Source organism: Pseudoliparis swirei, chromosome 24 (genome assembly GCF_029220125.1).
Source record: "Pseudoliparis swirei isolate HS2019 ecotype Mariana Trench chromosome 24, NWPU_hadal_v1, whole genome shotgun sequence".
Lineage (NCBI taxonomy): Eukaryota > Metazoa > Chordata > Actinopteri > Perciformes > Liparidae > Pseudoliparis > Pseudoliparis swirei.
This window is the reverse complement of record NC_079411.1, coordinates 10,476,971-10,504,842: the sequence shown is the minus strand read 5'-3', so window position 1 is coordinate 10,504,842 and position 27,872 is coordinate 10,476,971. Positions and strand designations below refer to the sequence as shown.

Here is a 27,872-nt window from a genome sequence, read left to right as displayed (position 1 = left end):
TTTGTTATATCATCAATCCATGTGGCCTCTTCGGTTTGACGGAATCAGAATGATTGTATGATTGTCTGTTTGAGTCCTTTACATAGGATTGGCTGTAAACCTACAGCCACAACACTGAAAACACATTCATAGACACCAAAAATATACATTATGATACTGTCAAAAGGTACAATAATTACACAGAAAAGGAAATTACAGAGTTAAAACAACACCATTATGTTTTCATTTATCTTTGTGTCTGTCCACTTTTCTTTTCTCGTCCTCCCCAAATGTTTTGGGCGCGTTGGGTTCTGTGAACCCATCAAGTGCTCCTGGCAGAGAGTCAAGAGTCCCACATGCCCTACTGCAGCTGGATGGGGCAGCCATGGCTCGCCACTCTAAAAGAACCACCGAAAAGCTTCCCCGGTGTTGACCGGCGTCCTCTGTGGGAGACAAAATGTGAAGGACACAATTTAATTTCCAGATTTCAATGTCATGCCTGTAAGAAAATAAAAAACATACACACATTCAGCAATTACAGACAACTTTGGAAGCCAATAATCAATAGTATTATAATCATAATCAGGATAACACCAACTTGAAATGGTATGGACATTAAGTAAAGTAAAAACCCAGGAGGACACTTGAAGCGGCTATAAAGCCCAACAACCAAACCAAGTATTTCATCAAAGTGCCAGCCAAGGTGATTACATCCACATCCCACCCACACCCAAATAATCATTACGCTGGATAAAATATTCAATACAAATTCCCAAGAAGCAACAATGAGGCATTTAATTACCGCGAGCTCTAGCCGCAGTGAGGGGGAACAGTGCATCATTTCAATTTGAGCCCGTGCCAGCAGCCGCCCCTCCTCCGCCAAAAACCTCTATGGCAGAGTGACAGTCTCTCATTTCCCAAACTCATTTGGAAGTCAAAGACATAAAATACTGTCCCCCACCAATCCCCATGACCAATTAGCACTTCTTTTTTTTCACGCTGTTGACAGGGAGGAAATAGTGCATAATCACAACAAAAATCACTTTAGTCTGAGTGGAGGGCAATTTGACATTTTAATACAAAGTTTCATCTGTGGCTCTTTAAAGGCATTCTGATGAGAGCTTTAGCACCAGACTCCTCCTCTCAGGCTAATACAGTTGATGACCAGATGTAAACATTATTTACTGTCTATGGGCAAAATGTAATATTAACCTAGATCAACTTTCTGTGAATTCATATATGATCCACATATATAATGTCACTGTTTTTACAAAGTAAAGTTGCTTGAATGAATGATTCAAAGAATCAAAAAAGAATTATACAGTTTAAGGTGGGGGAGGAGAGCTGTCCTATATTGCATTACAGTAGAGCTATAACAACTAGTCGATTAATCAATCAGTTGATTGCCAGAAAATGAATGAGCCACAATTTTGATGATTGATTCGCTGCTTTTCACGAAGAACAAAAATACCACAGATTTGCTGATGACAGCCTCAATGCTTTTTGTGGTGTGTGGTCTTACATCCAAATCTTAGCCTTAGTAAATGTATGGCACATGCTATACAATGAATGCATTCTAGCTGTGACACTTTTTTACATTTGAATTGGATCGTTTAGAAAATGTAGTCAGTTGTCGAATTAACATAATCATAAATGGCACTTCAGCTGTTTCTGATCACCGATTTAAACAAGAGAGGAACAATTACAAAGTGGTCAAAAGTCAGCACCTCAAGAACAAATCATGAGTCCCCAGACACATCAGCTGTGAGGTTAATAATTGTGCAGCCATTAGGGATGAAACAACAGATGATGCCGATATGATTTTAGGACCGACTTCCTAATTTCTGAAAAGAGAGAACCGAAACTCCATCCATGAGGTTCTACATATAGACAGGTGCACTATGAGTGCACTGTAGCAACCAATTTACCATTTTTCACACCACATTAAGCAGTTGCTATTATCCTTCCAAGTGAATAATGGAGGGACCCAGAACAGCAGGATACCATCATCACCAATTTAAAGCCCCAAATGAAATGAAACGCCATCATGCTTTGAAGGGTCAAGGCGCTCTCGCAGATTTGATGTTTTCTTTTTTGCTTAATTGCAATGAGCTGATGCCTGCCCCCTTGTTATGTCATCGTAGAGCTATTAATTGTGATTTCTCTTTTTGGGAATTAGTTAGACTTTTCTGAATATATTTCCATAAAATGTCTGCCTTTTAAGATGTTTGATAGGGAGAAAAAACGAAAGGATGGGTGAGTGGCATGAAACAAAGGTGCCAGATTTGACGATGGTTACGTTGTGAGTTTTCTAATCGCCGGAACCCCCAGAAAACATTGAGGAAAAGAAGTTGTGTTGATAAATGCCATGCATTTATTGTTATCCTATGTGGTTACCATACGTGTACTATAGATTAAGAGTGAATATGTCTCTTTAACCGTTATTTCCCTCCAAGTGCCCTGTTATTTTGCCTTGCCTCATTGGGTTTAAATGGAGTGGAACAAAATACTAAAAACACCTGACAGTAAAATTTAATACAATTCAACAGCATCCCAAACTGCAGACTCCAAAATGGCTTTTGAATCAACACCTCCCCGAAACAATTTAAACTCAAACTGAACACATCAAAAACTCTATGAAGATAGGATTGCATAACTGATGGATTTGACCGCATTAACTTGAACTAGTTGTACCTAATAAACTGACCACTGCATATATGATTCTCTGATACGCAACATCTGGAAGAAAATGAGACTAATGTTCCGTTCAGTATATTTTTTTACGTTTACTTAAATGCCAAGCATGGGAATCTCAACCAACACAGTACATACAATTGTGTGTGATAATAGTGCATGTGAGTGTGTGTGAGCCCCAGTGGATAGTTCACGGCTGCCGATCTGCACTCCAGGTTAACACTGTTAGCTCTGTCGGCACTGTTGCCAACGTTTGTACTGTTGGGGCCGTTAGCACCGTCAACATGTTTAGAGGCAATCAACATGCTCCCAGTCTTGGACTGCACAGGAAGAGAGTGCAACAGGCATGCACAATTGAAATGGTCTGGATATGGTGAGCACATCCTCAGTGGATATGGGGCACTTTCAGCCTTAAGCTCATCTCTTCCGGTCTCAAATGTGATGCTTTAAGAGCTGAGGCAAAGGGGAGAGAAACGGGAGGTGTTTATCTTGATCCATATTCTCACATTGATCAGTCCCTGGTGGAAGTGCGGCTCGCCAGAGACAATAATGACCCTGATCTTGGCACTCGGCATGTCTCTGTTTTGTTAAGTTCCCGCGTTATCGATCCAGTGGGGCTCCTGAGTGCTGCTTGGATTCACTCCCGGGCCTCCTCGCCTCAGCACACTGCAGTGACCAGGCACAAAGAAGGCTCAATTAGCACAGCTCTACGTTGTCTGCTGCTCCCCCACCGGCATCCACCTTCAAAATCACTCCGTCAGCCGCCAGGGAGAGGAAAAAGAGACAAGAATACAGAAACAACGGGGAGGAAGGAAAAGACGGGATAAAAGGGATAAAGGGAGAAGGGGAAAAAAAGAGGAGGAAAAAGTGGGGAGACGGTACGGGTGGATGGTGTTACACCAGGGACACGGGAGCGACACCAAGGTTTCACCTCAAATCAAGACGCTGTGGCAGGAGCTCAGCCTCACGTCAACACCGCTGCCTCTGCAGCAGAGCGTACATAACAACCGGGCTGCAACGACACATCGAGGGAAAGACAATTTCCCGCTCTGGCAATGAATGCACACGACCGAGTATTGAACCAACTGGAGGAGGAGGAGGAGGAGGAGGAGGAGGAGGAGGAAATATCTCCAGACCTCAAATTAACCCCGCCACACCAACACAGTGTATTCAGAGTGTCAGCCGGTGGCTTTCGGTGATAACGACACAGTGAAACTGACGTTGTGGAATAATTCTCTGCTGATTCCAGAGAGGCAGTGTGAGGTCTGTGGGCAGCCACGACACCCCGTGATCCGAACTGGACCTGGCAGGTGCAGTTAATGCTGAAGCTACGTCGTCTGCTGATTGAGACGAGGCAGGAGAAAGGCAACGCTGGCTAGAAATGAACGTTGAATAAGAATTAAACCGACCGGACGGAAGCAGCTTCTGTAAATGCTGCTTTAACCTCCGCATGAGGCTCATGAATGCACATGCAACATAAACCACCAACCGCAACCGTAAACACGGAGGTTAAGGCCAATCTTGCCTCTCCTTTCCACACAAATAATTAAAACACACGAACAGTCCCCAAACCCCCGGCCCTGGCCCCTGTTTCCCCTGCAGCCTTGGCGTCACACTGAGCTGTGGCCAGAGATAAACCACTCAAGACGATGACGATGATAAGGCAGACGCCGCAGCGCCTCAAAATTCAATCAGCACCGGAACGTCAATGCGGATGAGTGTAAAAGTGAAATATGCTCGCCGGCGTGTGTTAAAAGACGCCACACAGCAGGGCTCGCAGAAACAACGACAGGCGATGAAGAGAACGACGAGGGGAAAAAGCAGGAGAGGGAGATGGGGGGAAAAAAGAAGGAAAAAAAGAAGGGGGAGAGAAAATGAAAATAATGTGTCTCCACTACTCTGCTTCCCAGCAGAATATCACTGGCATTCTGAGCAGCCCTACTTTAACCACGGACTGTGAATAAATTACCCTTTTGAACTCGGGGTGATTGCAAATGTGCCCCCGTTTCTCTTGAGACATGTCTGGCACTAACCCTCAGCTCTATGCTTGCAGCTAGCCTGGTCACAGAGGCCCCCCTACCCCTCCTACCCCCCCTACCCTCACCCCCACCAACACACACTCAGAGTATGGACACACACGAGCATGCATAACATCATAAAACTTTTAATTCACCATAATTGCGGGTGGAATTTTGGATTTTTTTACTACAAACTCTCCTTCAAACCCCTTCTCTTTTTCTGTCTAAGAATTCTTACGAAGCTCCTCTGAGATAAAACATAAATGAATGTTTTCGAGATGAGAAAGTATCGTGAAAAAAATGTGTAGTGCAGCGGAAAAATCGTGGAACAGAATGAAGCAGGGCACAGACAGATATGACAGAGGGAGAAGGAAGGGAGGAATCTTCGCGAGAGATGGTGGCAGTGGGCAGACTGAAGAGCAGCCTGTGAGAGAGTGTGCTGATGTGTTTCAGAATGCTCATTATAGCACATGGCCCATACATTACCTTGACAATATCCATTATTTATTAACCAGGCCACTTTTCATGACCGCAAATCTTTGGATGCAGCACTGACAGGCTGTAAACTAAATTTGTATAAATAAATAAAACAATGTCGTCCCCCCTTCCCCCTTGACATACAAACTGCAGTTGACACTACCCTAGCTGCCTGGATGTTTACTTTTTACAAAACATAATGACATTTTTCACACAGCATCCCCACTGCAAGGGAAATCTGTGTGCTAACCCAGGTCAGCCAATTTGTTTCCTTTTTTTTGTCACCAAAACCGTGCACCTTGCAAGCACTAACGCAATCTGAACCCCTCAGAACTAGAGTAGGAAAAGTTAAATCTGTGATTGTTTCAATTCAAAATGGCAAAATGCAGGGAATTGCTTTTGATTATTATTTTAGGCAAACTGGTGGCGGGGCAGACACAACTAGGAAGAGACCGGATAGAGGGCTAAGGACAGAGCATTTTCATTAGAGCCAAGGAAGGAGGACTCTGGGACCCAGTCAAACATTCAGGGCCGATCTCCAGGTAAAAGGGGGGGGGGGGGGGGGAGTTGCAGCGGTGCAGTCAGCCTTAACTGATGTGTTATATATTGCCTGTCACTTTATTCTGCAGGAATATTGGGGCGTTGCCAAGCTCAAACCTGGAAGGTATAGCAATCCATCACCTGCACCGTTACAGGCGTTGGTGGGTGGGGGTGGAAATCTCATCTTGAAGCTCGTAGCCAATATTCTAGCCACCCAATGCCGTTTATAAAAAGTACCTCTCCAAGGCCGCTATCACGGACAGACCACTCATCTCGTCCTCCAGTCCTGCATCACAACACACAAACACGCTGCACAAAGGCGTGCACCTTGAGTCTTATATTCATATACAGAATCATCAGTAACATTCACTCTGGTCATAATAAGTAAACTGACTAATAGAATGAGCATTTGCTCTGATTAAATTATGTTATTGCTTCATGGCTTATTTGTGTACAACCCAAAATAATAGGTTTTGCTCCATTGATACTCCAATTAATGCAAGTGAGTGATTGTTATTAGCCAGGTAATTTGTAAATGTTTAAAGGGGCAGTTCTACAGTGGTATTGCAAAGCAAGTTACACGTGTTGTACATCACGATGGGTAAAACCCCTTCTCACAAAATCAATCGTTAAAACATTATAGGTCCGTTAACGTTTTCACAGATTGACTCTAACTTGGCTGTTTTCCTTTTAAATATATTGGGACTAAAATATGACTTGAGGCAAGTTTTGGTCAACAACACTGACTTGCATCCATGCACCAAAAACAAATACTATTTCTTAACTGATCTTTCTTCTGATCTTACAAAATGTTCACAGCTAATGGTGTTTTTAATTAATGGACCCATATTATGCCCATTTTTCCACAAGTTGATATGGTTCCTTGGGGTCTTAATGAAATGTTTGTAACATATTTTGGTCAAAATACCACAAGAATCATTTCAAACAGCACCCTTTTTACCTTGTCAAAAACACCTCCCCACTGTGTTGAGTGCCTGTTCCTTTAAATGCTAATGAGCCAGCTCCCCCCTCCCCCCTCCTCCACGAGATGCGCTCGCCTAGCTGCTGCCTGCAGATGAAGATAGCGTTGTGCAACCATATCGTTTTGAACCAGAGTCAGACCCTGAACAAGAAGAAGCTCCCGAACAAGTTCGAGAAGTTAGGGCTCAACAGGACGTTTCTGAATGTCACTTCTACATTTTTGTTTGTTTGTACATTGGCTAAGGTCTCACAGTCTTGTTAGCGGGTTTGAGAGCATAGTGGTGGAGCTAGAGATTAGAGTACGTGAATAGTTTGTGCATGTATGAGTATGTCGCAAATACAGTGTGTTTATGTAAGTTACTGTTTGTGAAAGTGTTTGTGTAAATGCAAGTAATGGGAACGCCATAAAGATATAAATGCTACATGAGTAAAGTTCCATCTGTAAACTAAAGTTATCTGACAACAGTAAGTGACCAAGCAGGGGCGGGGGTAAAGTTTTTACTTCCATTAATTAGCGTTTAAACCTTGTTTACTTATTAAATCGTTGTATTTGATGACTTATGACTTATTTGATGACTCATGTCTGTAATATGAACACAACTTTTAAATAAACTTTACCTGCAAAGTTGTGGTGGGGGGCGGTCCAAGGCCATGTAGCCAGACTCCCTACATGGGCGTGCTTCAAAATCTATGTAGACGTTGGTGGTGATCGCATTTGACGCACTCAAGCATATCGTTTCTGATATAGAGGAACCACAACAAGCCGCGTGAGTTTTTTTTTCTCCAGCGTTTTTGTGTTGGGAGACATGCCAGATACCCAAATTAACGTATAGAAGCACTAAAAAAGTAGAAATTTTATAATATGTCCCCTTTAAAGACTATCCCAGAGTAGTTCAATATTTCACGGTTCCCTAAGATTAGAACTTTCAAAGTACAACTTGCAGAATATTATATCATTATAAACCAGAGAAATATCAATTCAAAATGAATGAAAGGAAATCTACAAGTGAGAATAATGATGATGCTTATGATTTAAATACAAAAATAATTGTATGAAATATTTATCTTTGATCATTTGAAATGTTAACAACAGCATTTTACTCCTTTACGAATCAACTGTGGCCTGTGAAAAACAAGGTTGATGCTACATTTTCTGTATATTGCCAACCCTTGCAGCCATTTAACAGCTTTTTTTATGATCTTATTCTGCACAGATCATTGGCGTATTAAATTATCCATGGAAGACTTTAAGTCTGAGATATTACCAAATTGAGTTGAATACCCAAAGCTATTTCTTTCAACCTATTTTCCTCTAAATAGCATATATATTCAGATAATCGCTGGAGACACTTTGCACACAGACAAAGGACTCAAGAACATCAGGGTCGCGATAGCATTCCAATACTCAAATACCAGCTACAATCTTTTAATATAAGGCCCAGCCTGGCTCCAGGTGTCCATGCAAGCAAATCAAGCTAAGTGTATTGCGGATGTTTGTGAGTAATGAGGAATTTTTTTGTTTTTCGCTGACTAGGCATGGTTGAAGTGGGGATAGAGGGGGGTTATATGATGGTGTGTTTAAGAGCTGTGCCAGGGAGAGGCGGTCACAGGGGGGAGATTAGGCTGAGGGGCAGCGAAGGAAATCCAAATCCATCTCCATCTCAGAAACATCCTAAAGCAGATTACGTACTTCAGTGGGAGAGGAGGAGAGAGAGGCATGAGATGGATGAGGGAGCAGAGAGAGAGAAAGAGAGAGAGAGAGAGAGAGCAATTAGCATAGATGTAATTCTGGCACAGTCCTCTGACTTGATATTTGACCTTCTCCAAGAGTCTTGCCAAATATCGCATGAGAAGCGCAGACGGACCATATGGCAAAGTGCTGCTGGAGGCTGAGTGTAGTGTGACTCCAAGCCTCCGTATGCTAATGTCGGAATGTAATTACAATGCGGTATTCCTGTAGGACGTATATTTTACTAGCCCTCCATAGGAGTGGGTTTGCAGGGAGACGGGCCAAAGCTCTGTGGCTTCAGAAAATATACTCTTTTTAATCAAATGGTGAGGGAGGCATTGAGTGGACAGTGAAATAGAAGAAGCTCAGAGTAACTGGAATTTGTCACTTTATGAGGAAATCAGCGTTGATACAGTCAAATGTTTGAAAAGGCTAAATCCACCCTGAATTACGTTGCTGAACTGTGATTTCCTGCTCCCCTCTGGACACGCCCACATCGGGGTGTCACAGCAGATGTTTGCTATCAGCTGCTGACTGCAACACACCTGCTAAACCAGTGGCATCACTGATGGGGGTGTGGCCTAATGTGCAAAATGCATGAAACACTTCAAACCATTGACAGTATTGTTACTCCAGATTTACGTCAGATCAATAATAATTTAGCTTTAAAATCTTGGGCTATTATCCAGCTTTTCCTGTCCCGAACAAGGTCAGCTGCTGCAATCGAACAGGGGATACTCAGCTATAAAGTATGCATCTAAACCACAATGCCTAGATGCCTGTTAAGTTTATCATTATATGTCCAGCATTTAGGTTAATGACATCATCTTTGACTTTGTATCAGTAGCCATGGGTAGGATCAACATATAAGATCACCACAAGAAGCCATAATTAGGTTTTAATGGTGGATATTAAATATTTGTTAACATTTTACTTTAAAGTTCAGTAGGTTGCTTGTCGCTATATCCTGACTAGTACATTAGACAGATAATCTGTGGAAAGAATTGTCCACCTCTTAGTGCTCCCAATGGCATTTGCAAGATTCCATGGACCCAAAAGGAAATTAACAAATTGAGAATAGAGGAGTCTCTAACGCAGTTGTCAATCACTGCCAATCAAGTAGGAGTCCAGATTATGTAACTAATGCCTATTTCTCGTTTCTTGTTGTTTTCAGCAACATATTTAATTGAGCTGTCCATCTGTAAAAAGAGGAAGTTTGTGACCCGTCCACCATTTTGAAAGCATTCAAAGCCAAGCTCCGCCCACTAACTGATGCAAAATAGGCAACGCGCTACCAGTGTCTTATAATAATCATTTTTTTTCTTTTTTCTTTTTCTTGATTCCTATTTGATCAGTTTGATTAAATTTGATGCAAATTCATGAGCACTCATCCAACAGCTGCTTTAGAGACTCCTCTGCTGCGATTGGTTGTTCTCCTTTGGGCGTGGAATCGTGCGATCGTCATGAGGCGCACTAAGAAGAGGCAGAGGAACAGGATGTTTTCACAAATTATCGGTCTCATCTATTGCTGGGATATAGTGACAGTTTTAGCAACTCTGATAAAAAGTATTTTTTCTTTTTATCAATATATAAATGTCTAAATTATAGCACTCATGCCACACATTAAATGTTTATACTTTAAGTATTTTCAAAATCTGCTGTCAACATATTTCATGTGTTTCCCCTTAAAATATCTGCTCCGGTCAATCAACACCAAAACCCGAGAAGGGGGATGCTGACTTTCAATATATAGCAAAAATCTCAACCCTTCCCTATCCGTGGCATAAATCTGAAACACAGGGGATGCAGTTCCCAAAATAATTTGATTTGTGCACCCGACCATCCATTCTGACCTGCAGATCAAGTATATCCCAATTGTTCCCTTCAAAATGTATTTGGAAGTATTTAAACAGGTTAAATATTTACAAGCAAAAAATTAATGTTCATACTCAGGAGGTTTTTGTCTCCATTAATCAGAATTTGTCATCAAAATGAGGAGCAATAGAGACAATGCCTTTAAGATGATTTTTTTTCCTTTTAATATGTTCACATTGTTCAGTACCTAAATAATAACACAGCCTCACCCTATAACACAGAATGCAAGCTCACACAATGCATCCATACAATGTGATGGATATCTGGGCTAAAAAGGGAGAGACTTTCTGCTGCAGAAATAATGCGCAGACGCTGTGCCTCTTCCATTTAGCATGCATGGAAAAATCCCTGCCCACACAGGCGGAAGCTGAGCCGACCCCTGTAGGAAGATACCGAGACAGCACCCTTGGGTCAGAGGCTGCCGTCTGTAGCCGTCGGGATCACCTACAACAGTGCAGACCTCCATTTCAATTAGCTTCACCTAAGTACCCTTGTCAAAGTAAAGTCTTTTTTTTTTTCACAGGCCTTCAACAAAGCTAATTCTCCTCTGGGAAAAAAGACCTATATGGGAGAAATCAGAGAAGCTTTCAGGTGCTGCTGAGATTTCAGTGGGGAGAAACAAAGAAATGTAGCAGCGAGGTCAATTGAACTCCGAGATGGGAAATCAGAGCAATGAAAGCGAGTAGAAGGGCTGCTGTTGCAGGATGGGAGCAGGGAGTGGAATGAGGGGTGAGATGAGCAGGACACGCATTTGAGTGAGTCGATACCTGAGGGATCTGGTATGGAAATCCCCAATTTCTCAACCAAGTTGCAGCCCTTTGAACAGCGTAAGACGTCAGCAAGCACGACGAGAAGCCATGTGGGTGTAACGAAGCGAGGGCTAAGCGCGAGGCAACATGCTGCCAGTTCTCTGAAATGTTAAATTGAAATGCAAAGTAGGAGCAGGCCTTCTTGTTTTGAGCAGATTTTTCAGCATCTGTGTGGGAGCCCCTAAACTCAAAAGGTCTATATACAGAGCTCTGCATATTTACTGTAAATCAACATAATATTTAGGTTAGGATTTGAAAATACAAACAGCTGAAGTTTAATCTTTAATTGCACTCTCATAATGGAGACTTGCTTCAAATCAATCGGTGCATCAAAATCAGCGAGTAACACAAATGTCAGTTACGGGTTGGTCGTCTCACAGCGGGAGCATTTGTTCACCCTGATAAAACTGTTGATTAAATTCGCAGTACAGAGTGGGCAGTGGTGGCCGTAACGTTTACAAAACTGAGCACTTGCTCGAGGATACAGATAAATGTGGGAGGGGAAAGTTAGAGAAGAGGCGCATGCCTCATTAGCGCCAGTGGTGTGCCCTTGAGCTACGCCCTTAACCCCAACTGCTCCAGTGGAGCTGCTCAGTGGCCAGCAGGTCACACTGTGGTTGTACTGGGCAGCTTCCAGGTGTGCATGTGTGTAATTGAGGGGCTGTTTCCGGCAAGCAAGAGAAACTTCACAGAATAAGTAAAGGTTAAGGAACAAAGTCTATAAGTCTCAAAAAAGAATCTGAGGTTCGCGACAGGAGTGGAAAGCAGTGAAAACATAATACTGCTCCATAATTATATGTTTTTATATTTATTTTTTCTGTAATTGTTTTCCCCACTTGTATCACTGGAAATATGTTACTGCTTCAGGACCATTCAAATGAAGCAAAAAGCATCCCTCTGGTTGAAAATATATCCCAATGAGACATTGTTTTGTTTCAAAGACAGCATTATTATTCATTGGTTTGGCCGTTCATTTCATTTGTATTATTATATACGTCCATGTTCAGCTCCGTTTTGAACCTGCCTCCTCACAAGAGTTGAATCAATCAATCAACTTGCTTAATGTGCAGGTTTACGCAACGCGTAGTTGAGATTTAGTAGGCGTGACCGACAGGTACCCATGACCCCCTTCATGGGTATGAGGCTCGGTGAGACGTTTGTCTTTGGAGAAGCCTGATTTCATATGCCAAGAAGGTGAAAACTGCTGTGCTAATGCATTTATACTTTATTGAAAAATCCAAGGCTGTGTAGGAAGTAAGTCTTGATTTGGTTTTATTTAATTTAGCTGAAATACTTGTACAATAACACTGCAAAGTCAGCTCTTTAGGCGTGTGGAAAAAATAAAAACCTCTCTCTCTCGAAGAAGAAAAACAACCAAGGATTAAAGTCATTTAGTTAGGGCTGTAAAACTAATAGATTACTTGCAGCAAAGTAAAAACAAGGAATTACACAGTTTAGTTAAACTGGAAGGTGAAACAAAAGACAAAAACAGGCGAGATATCGTCTCAAGAGGAGCCAGTGGGCAATGTAATATGCTAAAGCAGCATTTAAGACGGAGCTAATCCGAGCAGACTCCCCCCTGCTTCGACATTTCGGCTCCACGCTGATCAGACGAGGAAACCGGTCCCAGTTTGTCAAAACACAGCTTGCACTTTGAGCAGATTGAAATCATTTCTCTACTCAACACAACGCAACAGACAGATCTTTAGAGGAGTGACAACAAACAGCGAACAGCTCGATGGTTTATCAGCGGTGGAGGACAAAGGGGCTTTCCGCTCAGGAATGAGAATATCCACCTGATGTCATCAACTGGTGCATCATAAATCCTATCCTTCGCCTGGGGGCCACAGGCTGACTTCACGCCTCTGTGACACTCTCTAACCCCAGGGTTTCTATCAAAAAGGAAAAAAAATAAAACCTTGAAATATCTTTCTGGGCATGGTGTCAGATGCTTGCCATGAAATATTCATGATGTGAGAGCAGAGCCACAATAGAGGAGGTGGCAGCATGCGCGGATTTGACTTGCAGAAACTGAGACGCTTAAACCACATTGACCGATTTCTCCCATCACCAGTTGTCACTCACAAATTCACTTTCACGCCAGTTTTCTTGGATGAATGGCACAAAGCCATCTGTTACTTACTGCCTTTTAACCTATAGCTATAAACTCATTAGTGCATCTGCAGACCTGCAATTCTGCAGCCCTGTATATTGCATTGCATCTTCTTGGCAACTACAATGAGGTTAACAAAGATTGGAGTTTTCTTTTTCTTTTGCCGCTCAATAGTGTAACCTGCATCAAGTCACTTTACGAATTAAACCGGGAAAGGACCTTGATTATTTTTGTCTATGCTTGAACCAGTCAACTATAGACCCACCTATATGTAAGCAGCATACAGAGGAATACAGTATATCAGATTTAAAAGTTGCTGCAAAAGAAAAAAAACCTCTTTAAAGGCACATTTTGTGATCCAAAAGCAAACAAAGAAGGGACAGGAGCCACATCACCAGAATGTCAGACAATGTCACAAGACAACAAGTAAACCGCAATCATCCATGTTTTATGACACTTATATCCACAATGTTTGAAAACGCAGCCCGATATTTTCAATTAATTTTTTAATATCTAACACCTAAATGTTTTAGCCACACAACAAAACCCCTTTATTCAATATTTAGTCTACACGTGAATATACCTTTAATTAATTTTGGCAAATAATTGGGAACTGCAGTGCAAGAAAAGACCGAATGCACATGATTCTTTTCATGACACCCACGTCAAAGACTGTTAACTAGAGTGTATCAAATGCACTGATAAGACCAGATGTTCTAGTGTAATGGATTAACTATTTCAAACCAGTTTCAATCCAAAAACGTAGGACGTGCTTGAGATGGGATGGGATGTGGCCCTTAGATTCGCTGGTCTGTTGTCAGTGAATCCCTCACATCAGGGCCGGGGTAGTGTCATCATCTCGGGCAACAAGAAGCATCGTGTCGACCAGAGCCACAGCACGAAGCAAGAACACCATAGAATTACGTAAGGGGAATTGATGCCCTCTGATAAATCAATTCCAGCCTTCTTAATTGCATGCATACATACATGATCGCACACTGGGGGTTAATGCATTAACTTCTCATAAGTTGATTAAATTCACAGCCGGAACCAAACGGATGAAACTACATGACTTTGCTCACGCCGTCCTGTCCTGTTGAATCTCCAGTTCATCAGGACGCCATGCGTTGACAACACTTCTTGGCATCGCTGTGTGGTACATAACATTTTGAAAAATTTCTTGTCCGAAAACTATACGCATCGTATTTACCCACGACCAAAGGTCTGGTTTGAAAGGTTAAACCAGAAGTGAATGTGGAGGTTATTATTTTGAAGCATGAATGAAAGATGGTGTTTTTGGCTTCCTGGTTTTGCTTCTGCACTGTGCATGCATAATAAATACACATGCATACAGGACTGTCTCAGAAAATTAGAATAATATTTATTTTCTGTAATGCAATTAAAAAAACAAAAATGTCATGCATTCTGGATTCATTACAAATCAACTGAAATATTGCAAGCCTTTTATTCTTTTAATATTGCTGATTATGGCTTACAGCTTAAGAAAACTCTAAAATCCTATCTCATAAAATTTGAATATTTCCTCAGACCAAGTAAAAAAAAGATTTATAACAGCAAAACAAAATCAAACATTTGAAAATGTGTTTCCAGGTGTTTCGAGTTAATTAGACGATTCAAGTGATTTGTTTAATACCCTACTAGTATACTTTTTCATGATATTCTAATATTTAGAAATAGGATATTTGAGTTTTCTTAAGCTGTAAGCCATAATCAGCAATATTAAAAGAATAAAAGGCTTGCAATATTTCAGTTGATTTGTAATGAATCCAGAATGCATGACATTTTTGTTTTTTTAATTGCATTACAGAAAATAAAGAACTTTATCACAATATTCTAATTTTCTGAGACAGTCCTGTATATGCGGTTTTTTCCCTCTAAAAACTACATTACACAGATTTTATATTACTATGACGTCACACACATGCATAGAAGCATATAACCTAAATCTATTCTGTCTGTTTTTGAGAAAAGTCATTTATATTTAAGAAATACTGATACAAACGTTTTTTTCTTTTCTTTTTTCATGCAGTACTGTGATTGACCACTGGAGCTCTTTTTTCTTTTTCTTTTTTACTATTATGTGATACTATTGTTGTCTTAGCAGGTAGCCAATATGTTACTTTTAGTCCACAAATGAAAGTGATTTACCAAAGTCAGAATACAATTCAAAAGGGATTTGTAACAGTTAAATTGTCTGTATTGAACAGCATCATCCTGGCCAGGGATGGAAATGAGGCATCATCAGGATAATGCATTATGTTTTCTGTATAGTTTATTCTGTAGTGTCCTGTGTTCAAAGATAATGTAATAATATAGCTAATGCCCAGTAGGGCGTATTATCCCGCTTTAAACGAAGGGGCAACATGCCTGTTGGAGGAATCTGGTATGGGCTGATTGCAAATGGTGAATACCATTTTGAAGAACAACTTTTCTGTTTTGGCTCTTAATGTTTTCAGTTCAATCACTCATTTTGCAACTGGCTTTGTTGCACTTTACTCAATTAGGGCAATTTAGCTTTTAATGGAAAAGGGCTTTGTACAAATTGTTGCATTAGAGACAAAACACACAATATGTGCAGACATTAAAATAAATAAAGAGCACATCATTTGTATGGAGAACAAAAACAACCTGGTTGCAATGCTCTGCGCTCATTGAAACCCCAAGATGCATTCGCTGCAGACTTTTCTCTTACACTTTTTCATATCGGCTTTCACGAATGCCGAGATAATTTTGGGGCGGCTTTAGCTCAGTGGGGTAAGAGGGCCGTCCTGCAACCGCAGGGTTGTGGGTTCGATCCCCGCTCTCCCCATTAGTTGCAAGTCGAAGTGTCCTTGAGCAAGGCACTGAACCCCCAGTTGCTTCCCGGGCGCTTCACCGCAGCCCACTGCTCCTTAATAACTAAGGATGGGTTAAATGCAGAGAACTAATTTCCCCTTGGGGATTAATAAAAGTGTATATTCTATTCTATACCTTTTAACTTCTCAGCCAGTCACCATCAATAATTGATTCTCATCTGTTTAAAATTTGAAGTACCACACATTAACGTCCTCCCGCACCTGCTAGTTCACGCTGTCCATCCTCCGCTAAGCTGCTTTCTACCCTCATGTCTATTCCACCGCCCCCCCCCCCCCCCTCTCTCTCTCTCTCTCTCTGTGTGTGTGTGTGTGTGTATGTCTCCTTGCGCTATAATAAAGACAATGGCAATGAGTTTTCTTTCAGCACTGAACCAGGGATGGTAAATCAAACGGGGGCAGAGGAGGCGACAGACCACATAATGTAAGGCCATCGTCCAGACGCCTCCGATTACGGTTTGGCCTTAATTGGTGGCAGTGGCAAAAAACGATGAATTCTTTAACAGTGCTTCTCCAAGCGCAACAACGGCCTAAGGAGGACAGCTACTCGCTGCAAATGGAAGCTGACAGAAAATCCACACGGCACGACCAATCTAGGGGAAAAAGGGCATGACAATGAATAAGGGGCCCATGCTCGTAAGCAGCTGAGGGTAGCTTGCAGGGAAGATGTGTATAATTAAGCGGTCTGCATCGTGGTTCAGATGGCAAAATCCTATTGTCTTGACAGGAGCTTAAGGTTGCCCTTTAGGTTGAGATGCGCAACGGCGCACAGCCTCATTTTTCTTTCTTTTTTTCTTCACACTCGCCCAGACCTCTGCGGCCAAATTAATCTGCAGTTTTAAAGCTTGAATAAATCCAGTAAGTTAGAGATCTGCAGATCTTAAGGCTGTCGGTCCCTCGGGCTTTTCCTTCTCCATTTTTTTTATTTTATTATTATTTCTTTACCCCCCCCCCCTCCTTTTCCCACAGAGATTGTCTGGCAGCACTCAGTGTTATCTCCAGGGAGGCGAAGGTTGGGGGAGGGGGTGAAGGCCACAGATTTGTCCTTATCTATTCTGAGCACACCTAAAATAAATTAGACCTGGCTGCCATTGCTTATTTGGCGCACATGCTCTCATTAAGCGGCTGAATCCAAGCTATTTTCCTCAAGGTCCTGCTTCCTACCATTTTGGGCCTTATCTTTTATCACAATAGCAAAGGTTTCTAGGCAGCCGTGCCACCTTTTCATCTCACCCATTTCATGTCGTCATATCAACGCTGCACAAAGAGCAGAGGGAGAGAACGAACATCCCCGACACAAGGTTGTAGTTTTCTCGCACAAGACTTGACGCTGGCCTTTGACATTTGTTTATTAAAAGGAGGAATCTGTTCAATTAGATTTTAGTTTTTCCATTTTTTCTTGCCTTTTCTACACCGTGTTATGAAACTAATCAAACTGAAGCCTCTTTGAATGTTGTTGTTTTAAAGGTTTTGCCTTGTCTTTTAGTCATTTGAACGTCAAAAGCAGAGGTGTTGTTAAAGTCAGGGTTCCAGCAAGCTCTTGGAATCTTGTGATTTATGATTATATCAAGCTTTATAGTTCAGGTGGATGTGGTTTGAGACATCTAACTGTCAGCATACTTCTGATGGAAAGTCTGCATTATTGAGTCATTCACAAGCAAAACCATGAAACAAACAGGAATTATGCATTCAGTGTACAACTCAAATCCACACAATGTTTTCAAAGTCCAGTTGAATGTGTTTGAAAAACCAGTCAGACTTTTGTTTTTGTCATATTTATTAAATGAAATGTCTGACTGCATAACACATTAAACACAAACTGAGATGACTTGACAAATATTGTACTGAACTCAACTTGTAAAAGCCCTTTTATAAATATATGAAGCCTAAATTAGCAATGAAGTCATTATGACTATTTCATGTGTTGTTTTATGTCAGAACATTAACATTTACACTAGAGCTCTACTTGTCTCTATTTATAACAACATCACAGTCACTGTGATAATGTTACTGGTAAATTATTACCATTGTATATTATTACTTCAGATTTATGGGTAAGAGACTAATATAACGTAAGAGTGAATATTGTACACGTGTGATGTATATCATGCATACTTAAAACTCTTCCGGCACAACACCCTTATCCTTCAAATGAAACAATCCAAGTAGGATAATCAATTTGGTCCATTGAGGCCATGACTATGATGAGGGGTCAGAACGAGACTGTTTCATTTTAAGAGGCCTCAGGCCAAAAGAGAAACAACTCATGTGGATGCCCTCACCATGTGAATCCTCAAGCCACAATCTTTTGAGCAACGCAAGACGGCAATCATAACTTTTGCATTTACAAAAATGTGGTTAAGGCTACAGCCTTTTTTTCACAAGTTTCTCTGCAGAAATCAGTAAAGTTGAGGTAAACAGGTGAGGTAAACAGAGGTGAAGACTCAGCTTACCCACATATGAGCATTATTGCATTTGAAAGTTAATGAAGGACCTTTGAGCCATAGCAGCTCAAGCTACGCAAAGGTAACTGCTCGGGAAATGTTAGGTTAGATGAGATTCCTCTGCCAGACTAATCCATCCTGGAGAGAGAGAGAGAGAGAGAGCAAGAGAGAGAGAGAGAGCAAGAGAGAGAGAGAGAGGGAGAGAGAAATCTGCTGAAGAACAGCACAGCAGTGACATAGGGCAATTCTCTAGGGCCTTGCATTAGTGCGCTAAATTAAAGGGGGTATTAGATTAAATTGGCTCTCCGATTTCAGGGGTGTGAGTAAAATTCTGATTTGCATTTTCCACCGCTGCTTAAGATATAATTAGTTCAGGGTGATTCCCATGTGGAAAACACTGACAGACAGATCTAACTGGCTGCCAGTAGCTTATCGTCTCTTCCAAGGCAAAAGGTACACTTGGCTCCTGTTTGGTGTGTGTGTGTGCGCACGTGTGTGTGTATGTGTGTGTGTGTGTATGTGTGTGTGTGTGTGTGCTTGCGTGCATACACGTTGCCGTTCGCATGTGAATTGGCCCACATGGGCTGTAAATTATAAACTAAGCACCTTTCTCCTCACACCTCAAATGCCGCTCAGCTGTGAGCGACCATTAGCACCACCACCAAAGTGAAAAATAATCCCTCCCTGTTAATGTACGTATAAAACTTTGTTGAAGCAAGAGCGCAACTTCACACCTTTAAGAAGCCTTTAAACTCAAACCCATTTCTGCAGCAGAAGGTGTGCCTGTAATTACAGATGCAGAGTCAAAAATAACAATTACTGCTGGAGAAGTCCAAAATATGAATTACTGAACTCAGTGGAGGAGCTTTTAACAGCAAGTTAGGATTTGTTTGAGGGGTTTTCACACCCTTGATAATTCTAACCGTCTTTTTAAATGGATGTTTTCAAAACTGAGTCTACCCATGCATTATGAATGTGAGGCCAGCTTCCTCAACACCTGTTTGGGGACACCTGGTAGTACACGATATATGGAGTCAACATTAAACGAGCTTCCGATTTCCACTTCTATGCTTTACACGTCCAACCTGTAACCCATCAGTGATCGCTTTATTTAACCCCCTATATGCTGGTTTCCCTGTACTATTGCCAATAAGAAGAGTCAGTTTTTCCACACTGGTTAAAAAGGCTCACATAAACTTTGTATCCTCTTGTTCCAACACGCAATTGGAACTAAATTACAAAATGTTGTATGACGCAATGGTTTTGAGGCTGCACCAATTGGAAATAATCGAGATATTTCTTATTTATACACTGCCAAACAAGTAATTTCATTGGTCTTTAACGTGAATTATAAAAGTCCAAATGTTCTTAAAGTAATTCAAATATAGTCACGTTTTCAGACGTCACATTGTTTCAGTTAGACTCTAAAATAATTTGTTCTAGATTCTATTGCATGGATCTGTCTTATGTTTTTACTTAAATTTATCTTGATGGAAACTTTTGAAAACATTGGGGATCTTAACTAAAATTTTAAATATAGCTCTAGGTTTATATGCCAGCCCACTTTTTGGGATTATGGAGGTAACAATCTAACAATTAGACTTAATTTACTCCCTCAATTTCTTTTTTGGTTGAAAAGTGTAAAAAGCTTTTGATTCTTGGCACTCAAAGTTATTAAGACTTTAATCGGGGATATTAGCTGTGGATTCCATGCTGTCAAACTGGGATTGAACTGAACGAAATCCTCCATTTAGCACTAGATTGTTGGGTACATGAGACATAGATGATGAGAATCATATGAATACATAATGTGTTATGTCACAGCACTACTGGGTCAAGAACATTTGCATTCAGGTACAATCTCAATCTACTTTTACTCCTTCCATTGTTTCCTGATCACTAAAAAGCAGCAAAGCACAGGTAATATTAACATTATAAAACATACAAAAAAAACACACCTAAATGAACTGAAACCTGGAGAAAATATATCATGATTGAAACAAGAATCAGACAATCTGATGGCACAAATTCATAATGAACAAAGGAATCCATACATGGTGTGTCTCCCAGGAGTAGATTAGGTAATATTTTATGATTAACCTCTTTTTACTCTCTATGTAATCACTTAATTAATGAGCAAATCATCAGGCCCTCAGGTTACATTTGTTGCTGACTCATCCATACAAGCACATGTTAAGTCAATGAGCAAGTTCAGACTCTCAGGGTAAAGAGAACCACATTCGAAATTTAACATTCACATTCTGCCTCTTGTCTTTGACAACGAAATGTCAGCGACTATAAATACATCTATTCAAACGAACCTTTAAAAACAAAAATGCCCTCCGATTGTGTCCTAATGAAGCCTCTTGCCACTTGTCAATTAAACCCGGGCTTGATGTGTTTTTCAGTCTCTACACCCTTCTTGATATGTATCATATCCAATATTGATCCATAATTGGCCATAATGACTGAAATATAATATTAAATGATTTCCTCTCAACCCTGCTGTATATGCACAATCAATTCATACAGGATCAGTGGGAGAGAATTGCTCTGGGTGTCTCACTCCCCTCCCCACACAAAACTTGGGTATGTTTTGAGAAACGCCATCAGCAGCCCTGCCATTACTCTCACCATCTCTTGGTGGTCGGAGGCTGAGGCTTTGTGGGATATTGATTCTTCCCATCCAGAGACGGTTTCCATAATTGGTTAAAATGACCGGGTGTAGAGAGGGATGGCTCTCTGCTGAAAACCATTTCCCAGCCCTGCTTGGAGCTGAGCCAAGCTCGGGGTTGTTCGGATGCGTTCCAGCCCAGCCTGACTGGCAGCAATTAGGGGTGTCTGAGCCAAGCTCAGCTTGCGCTCCACACAAACACCCCTAATTACTGCCAATTAGGCTAGGCGGGGAGGCAGATTTGAGAAGCCGGGGGGATGTTCAGGCATGGGTGGGCATGGAAACAATTTTCAAGGGCTTAGAACGTGACTGGATGAAAAGGTTAATGCTTTGGAGTGCAAGGGGATAATAACAAAAGAAGGGGAAGCAGAGCCCCGGTTCTCACCTCCAGCGACGAGCCTGGCTTCTTCTTCAGCTCATCGCATTTCCTAAATTTGCAGATCTGGTGGCCCGTTTTGCGGTTCCGACAACTGCTGCAGACACCACAGTTGATTAGCCGCCTGCAGGGCGCACAGACCCCACACCTTTTCCTTTTCTTCTTCGCTGGGTTTCCACTGGATACCGAGGAATTATTCTGTGGGCAGTCTGCCAGATTGGCAATTTGAAACGCACTGTCTGTAACGGCTGCTGAGGCTGCGGGGGAGTGAAGGGCTGTCATGACGATGACCCCGGGAGGTAATGAGATGCCCCCTAAAGCCGGGATAGCGGAAAAAGTTCCAACGCGTTCTTGGAGATTCATTATCTCTGCTTCAGCAGAGCCGCATTTCAGCTTGTTCATGCATTCTCCTGCTAAAGGTCTGCAGTGTTCGGGGGATAAGGTAGAGAGGAAATTATTATTTGCCATTTGCAGCGTCTCTGGCAGCACGCCAGGCTTCCCCGGCCTCTGGGAGTCATTTCTATGCATGCTGGTCCTATTAGGGTTTATTGCCGCTGATTTCCTTCCCCAGAGCATGGCGTTATCGCAGTTCCAGGGAGACATGCCAATTCTAGCACTGGGAAAAATTGGCGTTGTGATGCGGGCAATTTTTGCAGTCTGTGGAAATGCCCCATTGGCTTTATAAAAGTTTGCAAAAGACCTGTACCTTTCCATTTCTGCGTTATAATCCAAAAGCTGGCTTAATCCACCGTCCTGAAGAATATCCTTTTGTAAGAGAGACACATCTGCATTCAGTCCGTTTTCAATGCAAAGCACATTGTTTATGTTCGCCATGGCGGAAAAATGGTTGTTGTCAATGTTCAGGAGAAGTCAGTGAGCAGCGGCCTTTGACGAACTGGAGCTGGTTACGAACAGTGTGTTACCATCCTGGTGTATCTTTTCCAGTGCTAAAAGCGAAAAACAAACAACAATAGTTACACACAAAAAAGGCAAATGTTTTCATTGTAATCAAATTTCATTTCTCTGCTTCAACTTTTCCCGAAAAATTAAAGCTGAACATTTGAAGAATCTTCTGGCACATTGTTTACGCCCTACGTTTTCTAATGCAACTATCACAAATAGGCAGAACTGATCTTCATAGTGATAATAACATGATAGCTGTGACGGACCAACATGCCATTATTATAATGTGGAAGGAAACTTAGCATGCTTCAAAAAAGATGCCACACTTTCAAAAAAATGTGTAGATGTCTTGTATTGTTACATATTTTGAAGAAAGTCCAATCAGCTACTTCACAGAATGAATAAATACATGTTAATAGATGAGGGTACATTCCATCCGAACATAGACATGATTGAATATTCAAAAATATCATTATTTTGAAAAGTTAGAGCCCCACCAGGATTCAGATTATGACAACAGTAGCTACAAACACACAGCTTTTCTTCTTCTTTTTTTTAACTTTAGGCTTGCAATATAAGATTTTTAAAATAATCTGCTTTGGTTGCCTGGAGGAACATTGTTAAATATATTCACATTTTGTATCTAAGCCCAATAGCAGAGGTGGACCATCCATGTAAACACAACCCTGTCCAGCCTCTTAGGAGCACCTGGTATTCATTCATGGCCAGCTCTATTACATTTACTCAATGACAGCACAGATATCCACTGGTGGATTTACATCCAGATCATGGACCAGACCAACTACAGTGTCAGCTGCCTTAGGTGGGGTTCTATTTCCTCTCTCTCGCTCTCTCTCTCTCTCTCTCTTTTTCTCTTTCTCTCTCCATTTTCTCACTCTCTATCCACCCATCTGGATTTGGTTTCCACAGATAAAAGCCCATTAGACACATCTCCCCCTACTTCCATTACCTTTTTCTGGGCTTTCTCTCTTAATTGCCAAAGCTGATCCATTGCTGGAACACTAAAGCATTTAAAATCACTTCCATGGTGCTACCCAGCAGCTGTCTCAAAAAAAATAGTTTTTAGAAATATACACACATGGTACTGTTTATACTGGGTGGCGTTATAAAAGTCCTCTGAATACTGAAGTCAGTGCATCTCCTTCTGAACATGTCCTAGCAGGTACATATTTGCCTTAAAAAAACACGATCTCAGTATTGTCTTAGTGTCTATTACCTGAAGCATAAAAAAGATACACCTTCTTGCGTGCATTAACTATCCAACATTGTTTCTTTTAAACCATTGTTATTATTTTTACACCATTGTGCAATCACAAGTCCTATCCACCATCCAGTTCCAGATCTGCAGGTTCAATGTCGACGTGGCGTCCAAAACAACCTGCAGCCACCAGTAAACAAAACCATCCTCGGCTTAATGATCATCCCTCCTCAGGGTCATTATTACTTAATCAATTCACCCCTGGAGCGAAATACGCAGCCCAAAGGCAATCAAGTCACGGACATTGATTTTCAGCCTGTAAACAAAGTTTAGAGAGACAGAAATGTTCAATACTTGCTGGAGAGAGACACACAGAGAGAAAGAGAGAGAGAGGGGGGGGAGGGGGGGCAGAGAGAGCAAGGGAGAGCGCGATCAAGGTGCAGGGTGCGAGGTGATTGACGAAAGAAAAGTAGGAAAAAAAAGAAGAAAAAAAAGCCACGTCGAACCATTGTGCCGCTGCTGCACCGCGATGCCATTAATTACACCCGGTCTGGTCTGTGGTAGACATCCAGATCAAAGGTCATGCACAGATAATCCGAAGAGGGGAGCGCGGAGCAATAGTGCAAATAAAAGCCGATAAAAATTACTCTGACATTGCCTGACTCACTTTGCGGCCACACAACACACGATTCGGGACGGGGAAACGGGGGTAAACGCATGCAAGTGGACGGCACAATATGGACGGACACACACATACACAGAGAGAGAGAGAGAGAGAGAGAGAGAGAGCATCACCTACCAGGTTCCTGTTGAGATGAGCTCCCAAGATGCTACCAGCCAGCGACCGTGTAACGGCACATTACTGCGAAGCGATACGTGGGGGGATAATAACGCAAAGATGCGAGAAGACGCACAGACATAGGCTGCTGGAGGAGAGCGCGGCGAATGTGTGTGCGTGTGTGTGTGTGCGCGCGTGTGTGCGTGTGCGTTCACAGCGCTCAAAACAAAAGGACCATTTTTATCGACTTTCTTGTCACGTTAAAAAAAGAAAAAGAAGAAAAAGGTTGGAAAGTGCATAAATAAGCCAAAAGGTGTCGTTGAAAAAGAAAGGGGGAAATCGCAGCGGGGGTTCCTCTCCTCTCGATCCGGGGGGCTGTATTGTGTGTCTGCCTGGTCTCTCTGCTCAGTCCGCGTCTCCTGTCGCTGTGTGTGGCTGATTGGTGCTGAGGTGAGGAAGCAGGGATGTGGACACCTACTGATCATTGGCTGGAAATTACTATAGAAACACTCGGGAGGTGGGAGGGATGGATGGCTCGGGAGAAGAAAATATCTACGGGAAATATCTGCGTCTTGCAACCTTATAGCCTCTTTTTCTTTTCTTTTTTCTTTCACCAAATGTTGTGTTAATATATTTAGATATTTATTTCATGACGAGGTGTTTAGGGAGAGGAGGGGGGGTTGTCATTTATCAGATGCGTCGTTTAATAAGGATTGGGGAAACTTGTCAAATTAATTTGAATGGAGCTGAGCTGTGATTAAGATAAAATGCCTCCGCCGGCTTGCCGCCAACCCCCCCACCCCCTCCCCCCTCCCCCCTCTTTCCGTCCAGCGACAGCCATAATTACTAAGACCTCCGGGATTCATCACCATTATAAATCCCGCCTCCTGGCCACCCATGCCTCCAGCTCCCACAGGCTGACAACGCGAGCAGGCATGGCACATTTATTCCACGAGCCCCCATGATGTGTGTTCATTCATGTTGAAGCCTATAAGCTTTGAGTTTGAAATGAAATGAAATTATTACTCCAAGCAGCATCCCAGATTATTTCCCCCACATCAGCATTTATCTATAAACCGAGTTCAGAAAAAAAGGTGAACATAGAACCATCACCTCTGTAATTATAATTTGAGGTTAATTACTGATTTATCAACCATACAAACCTGGTTTTAGTACGCTAATTTTTACAGATAAATATTCAGTGTGGTTATGCTGCAATATTACTCTTACCACATAAAAGTATAAAGGAGAAGAAAACAACAAATTGAAAAAAATAAGGTATGAGAAGGTCAAACTCACTTATAAGGAGAAACCCTATTGCTCTTATAAATTGTATCAAATGGTGTTATTAATGATTATTACACCATTTAGGCTCTATGGATCAGTTGGATCGGACCTGGATAACATTTTGGGTTTTTATTCTTTACATTTGGAAATAATGCAGTTATAAATATTGAAAATACATACATAGCTCATAGGTTTCTCACATTATCAGTGAAATCAAGTCATTATATGAGTGTTATCCATCAAGTCTGCAGGTTTAAAGTGTTAACAAGTTAAAGTGGAATTTTGAACCAGATAGCCGGCAGCAAAAAATACATATTCGGACCGCTTAATATATTTTTAACAAATCAATAGTTGTTTATATTTATGGTCTAATACATCTATAAAGATGTAGTAACTGTTCATTAAAGTGGTTACATCAGAAATATCCTCGATAAACATCCAACCTAAAAACCCAGCCTATAGTGTCGCCAATTATTTCCCAATGAAAGTAGTTTGCATCACAAGCTCCAAAAGTCACAACATCTAGCAAACAAGTTGCCAAGTTGGCAACACCTACTTCCCTTCAGGCCCCCCTCCAAAGCCACGCCCCCCAAATAAGGGACGTAAACAACAACATGGCTATTGTTGGTACTCACAGCTTTCAAGCTAGCACCTTGTGAAAGACGGGTGTCGCTCAATGATCACACTGGCAGAATGCGTGCAGGTAGAGAGGCAGGTAGCCCGTCCAATCATTGCATTCGGGCCAAATTAAATGATTAGACGGGCTTATTACAGTCCTGCGATAGTCACAGATACCGGATTTATTTATATTTTTGTCAAAATGTTTGATTTATTGATTTTGTGTGAACAAAAATATTGTAAACCAAAAAGGTTTCTAAAATACATTACTTAACCCAGCTTTAATGGTTTCATATGACATTGAACAATGCTTGCCTGCATTTTCAGACAGATTGAGGAGTAAACAAACTAACAACTACACTGACACATTTCTCAGTCATACAGCCCCTCCAGGTGAGCAGTGTGACACAGGCCTATAGGCTGCTAAAGGCTACACTTAGATAAATGTATTGCGAGCTGGCAACAGAAACAACAGGAAAGAAATGTAGCCTTAACTACGCTAAAACGTATTTGTAAATATCTGTTTAGCCTTGATGCAGTTTAGAAGTGACATTTGGTTCATTAAAAAAAAAAGATTGTAGGTAAGGTATCTTCAGTTTTGATAAATGTTCTAAGATTCTACTTATTTCAGCATAACATTTAACCATATACACAAATGGTGAAACTCACTAATACATTATTGACTGAACTCATGACACATTATGTTGGTTCAAGTCTTGGTTTTTTTGCTGACAAGATTCTAAAACGTCATCTTCTTCATTCAACAGCCGTCAAACCATCACTCTGTCGATGGCTGTCGATCACCAACAACTTGAGCTTGGAAAGACTTTTGAAGAGAACAGCAAAGCCCCAAAGCAGCAGTGGTGTGAACAGAGACCAGTCGACAGAAGTGAGTGTTTAAGTATACAGACATATAATACAACACAAAATCATCTATTTAGCACCACTTATTGAATGAAGATGAAGTCATGGGTCAAAGTGGGCAGGTTAGTTAACACACTCAGATTTTGCTGACTGACCTTTGCTGACTTTTTTAGTGTTTGAGGCCATGTAAATAAATGTAAACTGTCCATGCCATCATGATTCCCAGATGCGGACATGAAAAGAGAAATATTGAGAGAAAGCATCTGGTTTCATTTCATTAGAGATTGATTTTATGAATCTTTTTAAACTAGGTCTTGATCATGATATTGATATTGTTATGAGTTATTCTGTTCAGAGGCTGACTTTGATCCATGGACATTGATGTAGACACAACAACATATACAATATTTCCTGATCAAGTATCTCCTGTATTCAGTGTGGCCTGTCCATCTTTAATGACCCCTAGTTCCACCTCTCCTGCTTCAAAAGGCTCCTCATAATCTTCCATCCTATGTTTCGTACAATTTACTTTCTTTTAGTTCCTCTTTCACACTACAATAAAAGCACATGTTCTTTTTAAACTACAAAAAACACTTGAAGACATTTGTCTGGACTTTTCCC

The 27,872-nt window shown here is 41.4% G+C and overlaps 1 protein-coding gene across 1 annotated transcript; it reads right to left on the bottom strand.

The window, feature by feature from the left end:
• Positions 1-22,416, bottom strand: cxxc4 (CXXC finger 4). The gene is made up of 2 exons (XM_056409806.1): positions 21,592-22,416; positions 1-422 (listed from the first exon to the last, which is right to left on the bottom strand). Exons 1-2 carry the CDS (start codon positions 22,414-22,416, stop codon positions 378-380), a joined length of 870 nt encoding a protein of 289 aa, XP_056265781.1. The 3' UTR covers positions 1-377.
• Positions 22,417-27,872: the final 5,456 nt, after the last annotated feature.

What these genes read in the sequence shown, in the direction of transcription:
- cxxc4 (XM_056409806.1), bottom strand. Translation starts at nt 22,416, where the DNA reads ATGGCGAACATAAACAATGTGCTTTGCATTGAAAACGGACTGAATGCA. An exon ending in AGCCAGGCTCGTCGCTGGAG is followed by an intron (nt 423 to 21,591) that starts GTGAGAACCGGG and finishes TGTCTCCCACAG; the next exon opens with AGGACGCCGGTCAACACCGG.